Source organism: Pezoporus wallicus, unplaced genomic scaffold (assembly GCF_028554395.1).
Source record: "Pezoporus wallicus isolate ANWC-B61680 ecotype Strahan unplaced genomic scaffold, APGP_CSIRO_Pwel_v1 contig_3952, whole genome shotgun sequence".
NCBI classification, from domain to species: domain Eukaryota; kingdom Metazoa; phylum Chordata; class Aves; order Psittaciformes; family Psittacidae; genus Pezoporus; species Pezoporus wallicus.
The window spans coordinates 12,327,074-12,337,145 of record NW_026635034.1 but is presented as its reverse complement, the minus strand read 5'-3'; the positions used below and the strand labels follow the sequence as shown (position 1 = coordinate 12,337,145).

Sequence of the window (10,072 nt, the reverse complement as noted above, 5' to 3'; positions counted from 1 at the left end):
TCTGCTGATTTCATGTTTCCTTCCTACCAACGGCAGAAGCCTTTTCAGCATAAGGAAAACAAAGCCCTGCTATGCAACTTCTGTGTGCCTTGTCACTGGCACTTTGCACCCTCAAAAAGCCTTTGTGTGGAGCAGTGCTCAGCCAGCAGAGGCCTGAGCGTGACCTGCACCAGAGCTTCTCTGATCAGCATAAGCATATCTGACACTTTACAACCTGGGTTGGAAGCAAAAAGCATCTTATCTTGGGACTTTTAAATACCCATTTTGACTACTGACTTTGATCTGCAGTTTTAATTATATCAGATTTGAAATGGCACAAGCTGGTTATGCATTCTGTATGTACCATAGCACCTGCCATGCCCCATACCCCTGACACGTCAGGGATGCAGCATCAGAAGACAGCCTGCTCATTGTCCCGAATCTCTTTTGCACAAGTGCTTTAGTCAGATAACTTAATCTCTCTACAGGTGTCCCTTGCTATCGCTGGCCCCTCTCGCACTTCAGCGCAGTAAAAGCCTGCGGATCCCCTGCACAGCCGCCTGCCCGCACTCAGACCGCACGCTGCCTGGCAATGGGCGCTCGAGGGAGCCCTCTTCTCCCGCGAAGGAACCGGGCAACTAAGGCCTCCAGCCCAGCGAGGGCTAACGAGCCCCTCTCCCTGACACTGCCATTGCCGCTGCCGGTGCCCCGGACCAAGGCGCTCCGGTGGCGCCGGTCCTGTAAACACAGCGCCGAAGAGGCCGCTTCTCGGGCGTGCTTCCAGCGCCGCGCGGCCGGGAGGCGGTGGCCGCTGCTATGGTGACGGTGGAAGGCGGCCGCTCCCCCGGAGAAGGCCCCGCCCGCCGCGGCCGAGCCCAGTGCGAGCGGTGAGATGGCGGCCTCCCTGGGGCGCGCGGTGGCCGGTAACGTGGGCGCCGGGCGGGCCGGGGCGGGCGGCGGGGCCAGTGACGGGCGGCCGCGGGTCTCGGTGCCTGCTCCGGCCTGGGAGGTCTGGCCCGCGGCGGCGGGCAGCCCGCTTCGCGCGGGGGCCTTGCGGGCCGTCAGGGCGGGACCGCGCCGCCCGTGCCTGCCGTGCGGTGCGGGAGCGGGTCCGAGGCTCCCCGTGACAGCCTTACAGGCCGCGACAAACCAGAACTGCTTTTATAAGTGAAAACAAGCCCTCATGATCCAGATGACAGACACGTTAACAACGAGCATTCTCAGGCTTAGAATAGGCTTATGCGACAAACTCCAAGCTTAATACTAGAGCCACAAGGAACAGCTTGTCTTTTTTAAGGTACAGCCTGGAGGTCAAATGCAGAATCATTTCCTGTTCATTATAATTATCTGGACTGTTAGCTGTCTTAATAGTAAGGGCAGGTTAAACTAACTGTATCTAAACCACACCATTTCACTCAGTAGACTTCCAGAGAAAAGTGAATAAAGAGAGTCAGTGCTTCAGTGATCGATCTGTGGGATACCAGGAATAAAAACACCTTTGTGGAATTGCACTTTGATGGAAGAAACCAGAGCTGCAGTAAAGTGATGCTCAATTTCTAGGAACTATGGAGCCCATCTAATTCCCAAAACCCATCTTCTGCACAGAGCAAATCATCACTTTGGATGGCCTAAGCCTTGTTGGCTGGCCAAGTTTCCAAAATGCTAACATCACCTTGAAATTGTTGGGATTTAAGAATGGGCAGACAGCCTCCATATACCAGATTCCTTGTGACCGTAACATCCTCTCCATTCTTGGCAATTTCTCTCAACTTCAGGTGGTTGACAACAGAGCAGTGCCCAGTGACAAGGTTCTCCTTACTGTGACCCACATTTGTATAACCTCCCCATAGAGAACATGACTGAATTCAGTTGGATTTGGCTTGTGTTTGATGACTTAGCCAATGATCACTGCCCCGCATAAGGAGCAACAAGCCTATGAATAAAAATTTGAAGAGGATCTTATTTTATGCGGTACTTCAGATTTGTTACTTCACATTCATAATTGCTCTGTTATAGAATGTAAGCCTCCACTGGTACAACTGTGCACGTTTAAACTCTGATGTGCATAATACTAGTAGATCAGTGAACCATTAATAGAATAAAGCCCAAATAAATAAATCTAAAAATATATTTCAAATGAAGCTGAAGAAGGTGACATAGATTCTGCTTTATCACTGAGACTAGGAAGCCAGCAATCGCGTAAGAGAGTAGGGTCAGATGAATCTTCTTTAAAGGACAAATTCAGATTTGGCTGTCAGTGTTTGGAAAATAAGTTCTTAAAAAAACCCTACAAGTAGGGCAAATGATGCATACACCTGGAGAAGCCACTGCATGTGTGAATTTAGTCAGCATATGCAAGTGTTTGAAGCAGGGCAGATACTTGGATAGATGCGTTAGTCAGAATATCCACTTGCTTCAAAAGAAGCAGAGAAAGTTGTTTTTTTTAACACTGGAGAAAGTTAAGAATTACTTGAATAATTCTGTAAGTCAGTTGAGAAATACTTTTGTCATTGAAGAATTTACCCATAACAGTTAATAGGAGTAGTTTTTGATATATGCACAAATATGTTTCTTTCCTGAAACATGGAAGTGATGGGGTTTCAGTCTGAAATTTTCCAAAAAGCTTTCTTTTTCACTGCAGGGTCATCTTTTGGTTATTGGATTAGAAGATGATGAAAATTTTAAGTAACTTCTACTAAATTTTAAGTAAATTTAGGTAATTTTTAAGTAAATTTTAATAATAATGTTACTAATCTGTATAATACAAGAAAAATGGGTTTTGTTTAATCTCAGACAATTCATACTGGTAATTATGGGTTTAAATTCAAAGCTCTGTATACATATGACTAGAGCTAGGGTAAATTCACAAGACTTCTAGAATAAAGAAAAAAAACCCCACCAAACCTGCAGAAAAGTCCACTGCCTCTACATACTCAGAGGAAAAATATATAGAGTTCTACCACCCAATCCATAATTAAGTGAGAAGAGAAAATAGATGCATAAATAATATTGTCATATGGGTGGGCATTTAAGTATCTTTGACTTTATAAGAATTCTAGAAATATACTTCACTTTTTCATTCTATTATCTTTCCAGATATCACACCACAAGAATCAAACATTTCTTAGGCAGAACACAACAGAAGTAGCATTTTCTATTCTTTTTAGCTATTGCTTCAGTAATAACTGAGTAACAGTCTGCCTCTCTAATTTCTGTTGATTTACAAAATGCAAATTAAAATATAATAGGTATGTAGTCATACACCCTAGGTGAAGTACAGCAAGAATTACAGATGGGAGATGTCAAAAAAGAAGGGAAAAATCCTAGCCTTTCCCATCCATACAGATTGTTTGAAAAATCTGTACTAGTAGTCATTTCCACTGAACTGTTGTCTGTCAATATTTGGAAGGAATGAAACAATAAAGGGCTCTAGGGAACACAACAAATTATATAGTAAGTGATTCTTATCTTTCAAAGGATATTTGTGTTTTGGAGAATACTGACCTGTAGGTGGAAGAGACTCTCTTGCTTCAGCAAGAGCTGAATCAGGATATTTCTGTGTAGAAGTTGCTAGGGTATTATTTTTTATCATTGAAAAGTACTTGGAAAAGTTTTTTCAGAAAAATAAAAAGTTGACAAATACTTGGAAATACTGCTTTACTATGCCATTATGATAGCCTAAAGGTAACCAGTGAAAAATGATTTTGTAGAACCTCGTCTGTAATGAAGGAGATGAAAGGATGTACTGTGTGAAGGCTGACAAAAAATACTCCAGGGCAGTCACTTGCAGAACTGGGCAAGTTTCTGGAAATACTTAAAGTAGGATGTTGATTTAGTATTCTCAAAAAATTCTGAAGAGACTTACTTTTGTGGTACTAAGTCTTTGGAAGTATGTACATTGCAGTTTTAAGTCTCAAACACACACAAACACTTCTTCCTTCATCAGCACAGTGCTCAGAAAGCTTTAAATTCAAGGACTGCATTAGTTGTCTTTGTGAAGAAAACTTAACTAATAGTTGTGGAGTCTTGAATTCCTGTGAAATGGTAGTTCCCATTTTCATTCAGTGAAGCTACCAGCTTAATTACAGCTACTAATAATCTTACAATTACTACTAACCTTACAGAGTACAAAGAGCCTGGGAAAATGCAAGCCAGGCTATCCTCACTGTATTGGCAAAGCATCAGAATCTCATTGCATGTTTGGCACAATCTCGTAGCAAAATAGCACATTTGTGACTTTAAAGCTAAGAATGACTCAGAGACTTCCAAAAATGCTGAGATGCCTCTAGCTTGGCTTTGAGGCACTGTGAACTCTGACATGGCCTAAAGCAAACTGGCATGAAATAAAAATGCAGGTTTTTTGAATATAGCCCTTCATCTAATTCTAATTCTGGTGCTAGAAACAACTGATATGATGACAATTTCTCCCCTAACCTCTCTACATTCTAGACTCAGATTCATTTTTAATGTAATTAATTTGTAAGTATCCTCATTTTATATCCTTTTCTCAGTGTTTTGTTTTTTTTTTTTAAACAAGGAACCCTATAACTATTTGTAAGCAACACGGCAATTTGACACATAGTGCAGAGTTCAGTACTGCCTTGTCAGAGCAGTCAGTGAAGAGTTCTGAAAATATCTAAGCAGTTTTTCATGACACTGAGTTTCTCCATAACTTCTCCATCTTTTGTCTACGTTAGCCCTTATCTTTGTGTCTTATTGTCATCCAATATTATAATTAGGTTTTCATTTATCATGAATCAAATCATATTCTTTTCCTTCTGTAAGTCATACTGTAGTCAGTGACACTTGTTACATTTAAAAGGCTATTATGATTTTAACCTTTAAGGATGATCTTCAAAATTATTATTGATCAGTTGGCCATAATATTGTTCACAGTACTTAGAACTGAAATATTTCTCAGCATCTTGAAACAGATCAGTGAAATAAGTATAAGACCTGTATGGCATGTGAAAGGTAAGAAGGGCAAATGACTTAATCATCTGAGAAAGTAAGAAATAGTGAGATTTTTTGATTCCTTAAGCTTCAGCTGCAACAAGACATTTCTTTCCTTGCTAGAGTTAGTTCTGACAGCTGGGAGCTGAAGTCCTTTCTTTACCTTCTGGATCTTGCAGTACCACTTCTGTCCAAGGTTTTGTCTAGGTTTTCTTACTTATTTGTTATGATCTGTAGATGAACAGGCATACATCATTTCTTTCTCTATTTTGTAAGAAGCTCTGAAGAAACCAGAAGTAACTTTTAAGTACATTATATAGTTGAACATTACATTTGGCCATGTATTCCTCTTTTTAACAGGCATGTGTAAGCATTTACACCAAATTTGTGTTTGGCTTTAGTTTTGTTTTTTATACTTCTGAATAATTTCAGTCCCTGAAAAAAAATTTAATTGAACTGTTAGCACTACAGTATAACTCTGTCCTTGGTCTCAGCTTTGCACACTGGTGTGCTTATGACATAGGAGTTATTGAGAGGGGATAGAGCAGAAAGGGGATAGAGCAGATACCAATACTTTGTCAAAAACACTGTATCTGTGCTGTTCACTTTTTTTCAGGACTTCTTACCAGATTACAGACTTCAGCTACCACTTCACGAACTCTATTACTATCCAGTTCCTGTTCTCAAAACATTCCAAGCTGTTTGTGGAAACTGGGCCGACTTAATCATGTAGCGATTGCAGTACCTGATTTGGAGAAAGCTCAATCCTTGTATAAAGATGTGTTAGGAGCACAGGTGAGCGAGACTGTTGCTCTTCCCGAACATGGTGTCTACACTGTTTTTGTGGAGTTGGGAAATACCAAGCTGGAACTTCTACATCCTTTAGGAGAGGAGAGCCCCATTGCAAGCTTTCTGCAAAAAAACAAGACTGGAGGAATGCATCATATCTGCATTGAGGTATTTTAACACAATATAACATGCAATAAGATAGAGACATATATGCATAAGTTTTTCATAGGTTTGACCTGTCAAGATCTGTCAAGAAAAATTTGTGAGAATTTATATTGCATAAGAAGAAGTCTTAAACATGACTTTTTCCATTTTGGAAATCACATGAGCTATGTGATATTTTTTTTCCTCTTCTAGGCTATAAAGATTAAATTGGGGAGGGGAGGGATAAATATCCAGTGTGGAAGGTGGACAAGCCCAAGGGCTTGTGAAGAATGTTTGACAGATGTGAGCTTCCTGACATAGAAAGGACACACTGGAAAAAGACATAGTTTTAAGTTTAAGCTAAGGCATAGGTTTAGATTTTCAGAAGTTTCTTTCTGTTTGATATTTAGTTGATAATTGTATACAGAAGTCAAAAAAGATTGACAGTTGTACTTACCAAACAGCAGTAAAGTCGCCAGAGTTCCTTCTGTCCTGTTCTTCCTTGTCCATCAAAGAGAGATTGGTCTGGGAGTACACAAGATGTAAAGGTGCTGGTAAAGTACTTATCTTATAAATATACTCATGTTTTAGTGTAGATGTTTGATGCAAAGTGTCATGCTGCTGCCTATGATATATGTTTTTAATATTTTACAGATCTGAGTCTTCCAAACTTTATTATTTCATGCAAAGTGTAATAATAAAAAGTAATGGGATTACTGATGTAAAAATTGTTTTCAGAATACATCTATTATGACCAGTGTTTGCAGTTGCATGCTTTCTTCGAGAATTGATAAATTTTGCATACACACAGGCATTGCATTTTTTCTTACATTGTTTGACTATTTGCAGATACTCAAGAATAAGAAAATGAATGCTGTTTAAATTGACCATAAATTGTATTGCTAGGCAGTTCTGCTTTAGAAATGTTTTGACCTCAACTGAACTTAGGAAATGGCGACTGTAGAAGAAAGAGGGAAGTGGCAGTAAGAAAAAAAAAAACCCTCCAGTCCTCTCTAAGACCAGTGGACTGACTTACAGGTACAGGGAAGGAAGTTGTAGGCATTTCTCAGCAAAACCAGGTCAAAACCCCCTAGGCTTTCAAGTATATGCAATCCCTTTTAAGATGTTTAAAGAAATACTTTTTACCAGCTGAAATAGTTCTATGTAGATTGGTATCTTGTATGAGAGATGATCTTGTTGCATATAAACCAAAGATGGCTGTCAAGAGAAGTCATACAGCTAGTTATGAAACTTGAGAAGAATGGAACACGCTAATTATACCACATTGGACAATGTAAAAGTGTTGTGTTAAAAAAGGAAATTTATAACTGTATACAATAGGTCAAGCAAGCCAGGGGTCATAATCTAGCAGTTCATTCCTGTTAATCGGGTGAGCTAGTGCTACTTGCAACCAGATTTTCCTAAATGAAGTCCTGTAAATCACTAACAGATAATTGGGGTGGAGAGGGAAAGATTGTCCTAAGTCCTTCAGGTTTGTCTCCATGTAAAAACAAATGGAAGATTGTAGACTAATTTACATAGAGAAAAAAGCTATCCATTGTTGACCTGCTGTTTACGTGGGACTGAAAACCACTGCCATAGTCAATCAAAAAGATATTAACCTCCCTCCTCCAATTGTCCATTCTTCTCACAATGGAAAACCTTACAATTTCAAAGATACGTTGTCTTCTGAAGCTGAGCAAAAACAGTTTTCAGAAAAACTGTGAAAGAACTTCCATGTTAGTTGACTGATCATCTGAAATAAAACAAGTATTTTGTAGAAATATCTCTCTAGGAACGATTTTATTGGAAAAAGCTGAATTGTAAAAATTCTTTCCATACTGCAAAGGAAGCCTGACAAGTTTATCAAAATGTGCTTTTACTTTCTTCCGTCTTACTATTCAAAGGAAAATTTCAGACAGAAGTTTTGATAGGGTATTTGTTTCAGACAAAATAAGCATTCTAAGAAGAAATTAGATTATTCCTGACCAGCTATAATTGAATTTAGTACCTGCAAAGAAAGCATGCTGGACACTTGTAGAGTAAGAGAGAAATCTGATCCTGATACTCTCCTAACATGGATGCACCAACAGGCTTTCCACTGTTTACTCTCTCTGCTTCCTCAGGATGCAGTAATTCATTCCAGCTGAGCCCAGACATAGTTCTTCTGGCCATCTCTGCAAGACAGGAGCAGCAGCTGCAGTAGCTTTTCTGCTTGGGGAAACAACCTGGAGGGGGCTGTGGCACACATGACATGTGCTGGTTTATTTTAGATGAAACTTGACAGTCACTTTATTTTTTTTAGCAGACTGGTAGTTCTGTGTAGGAAGAACTGTAGCGAGTTCAGAATTTTCATGAACAGAATTGGTGCAAATGAGTAGGAATAAACTGATGTCTATTCCTCTGAATTAAAGCTAGGTATTTCCTTCTTCCCTACAATGGCTTCATGCAAGTTTATTCACCAAGTTATGTCCAGACATCTGTCTTGAAAAATGGCAATGGTATTAATTCCAGCTTCTTATTGATTATTGAATCTTGGATTTGCCAAACTGAGTGCTAATTTAATTATTTCAAAGAACTAATGCAGTTATGGTCTGAGAAAATTCAAATTTCATCCGATGACATGACATCAGACTTCAGATCACATTATGCAGTGTAGACATGGTTTTGTTAATTACATATTTCTGCAGGAAACTGTACCGAAATATGTTAAAAGCTATGATCAGAATCAAGCTCAATAAGAAAACAGGTCATATTCTGGGTATGTTTCTGATAATTCTGAGGTTTTCTTAGTAAACTTTATGAAGCTTAACCTACTCAGAAGGAAGATACATACATGTAAAAGAGGTTTTCCTTTTACCCTCTACCTATCGCCCTCCCTTTTACCAGCATCTAATGAGTTCTGTCATCAATTAAGGAGGCATTCTTCTTTAGTTATTGATAGTTTGAAAGCAGTACGATCTCAGTAATAGTAGTGCAGACTTCAGATTAGTTATGGAGTCCTTATAAAGTAACAATATAAAATAAACAATGGGCTTTGTGCATGAGTGATTCTTTAATAATGTCTTAAATATAACACAGTCTATTTAAACAATATTTTATAAAATCTTCAAACAACAAATGCAAACCTTTGTAGGATTTTTAAGACTAGATGTTTTAAAACTTTCATAATTTATTTTCAAAATTATATTAAAATTTAGAAATAACTTTTAGTAAGGAATTACATTATTGCTCCTAATTGTAGAATCTGCATAATACAGTGTAACATGTATTAATTTGTGTGAACTGTATTTTTCTTTTATAAGGTTGATGACATAAAAGCGGCTATGACAGAACTGAAGAAAAAAAAGATACGAATATTGAGTGAAGAGCCAAAAATAGGTGCACATGGCAAACCTGTGATTTTTCTTCACCCTAAAGATTGCCATGGAGTCCTTGTGGAACTTGAGCAAGCTTGAGCTGTAATACTCATAAATAAAACAATAGATTAGTTGTGAATTTACTGAGCTGGTGCTGGGAATATTGATGTGATATTCACTCTTTACAAGTTCACTGTAGTTGCCGTGGATTAAGTACAGCTTTTGTGTACTGAAATTGTGCTACAGATTTAGGGTTCTTTTTTGTTGTTGTTGATCTGATTTTCAGAATTAGTATTTATATTTTTTAAATTCTCTATGATTCTAAAGACAAACACATAAGCCAAGTAGCAATTTATGTTCTGTTGCCTCATGTTTGCAGCATGATTTTACCTCTGTAACCACAGAAACTGTACAATTTCTAGGTCAACCCACATTATTTTGTTCTACATTTCAGAGCAGAGACCCACTTCTCAGTGACAACACTAAAGCTTAGCTATTCACCTTAGAAATAAAGGAAAAATGAACATTGTATTTTCTGTTTTCACCATTCACCATCTACGCTTCACCCTGATTGATTGGTTCATGCAATAAGAAAGAAATCCTTACATTATTGTATGGTTGCCTGCAATCAGTAAATAAGTTTTCTTTGGCATAACTACTGCCAAGGAAGTTACTATTCATACATCATCATTTAGTTGTTTTATGAACACTGTGGTTATGCAGACAATTCAAGAAAAGTACCTGAAAAATTACTTGCCTGAAATGTATTTCATACTGTAGTGTACTTTTCATTTTATTTCTTTTTCAAGTATTGAATATTTGTTTTTTAAGCTTTAGCCATATGAAGA

General features: G+C 38.4%; 1 protein-coding gene across 3 annotated transcripts; it reads left to right on the top strand.

The window, feature by feature from the left end:
- The first annotated feature begins 757 nt into the window (after positions 1-757).
- On the top strand, positions 758-9,367 carry MCEE (methylmalonyl-CoA epimerase). Of its 3 annotated transcripts, none has more exons than XR_008970856.1 (4): positions 758-902; positions 5,549-5,889; positions 6,276-6,413; positions 9,171-9,367. XR_008970856.1 is itself a non-coding variant. In XM_057399000.1 (3 exons), exons 1-3 carry the CDS (start codon positions 872-874, stop codon positions 9,321-9,323), a joined length of 525 nt encoding a protein of 174 aa, XP_057254983.1. In that variant the 5' UTR covers positions 758-871; the 3' UTR covers positions 9,324-9,367. The 3 variants fall into 3 exon arrangements, 1 of the variants encoding a protein (XP_057254983.1); XR_008970857.1 differs by having other exon boundaries at positions 6,276-6,419; XM_057399000.1 differs by lacking the exon at positions 6,276-6,413.
- Positions 9,368-10,072: the final 705 nt, after the last annotated feature.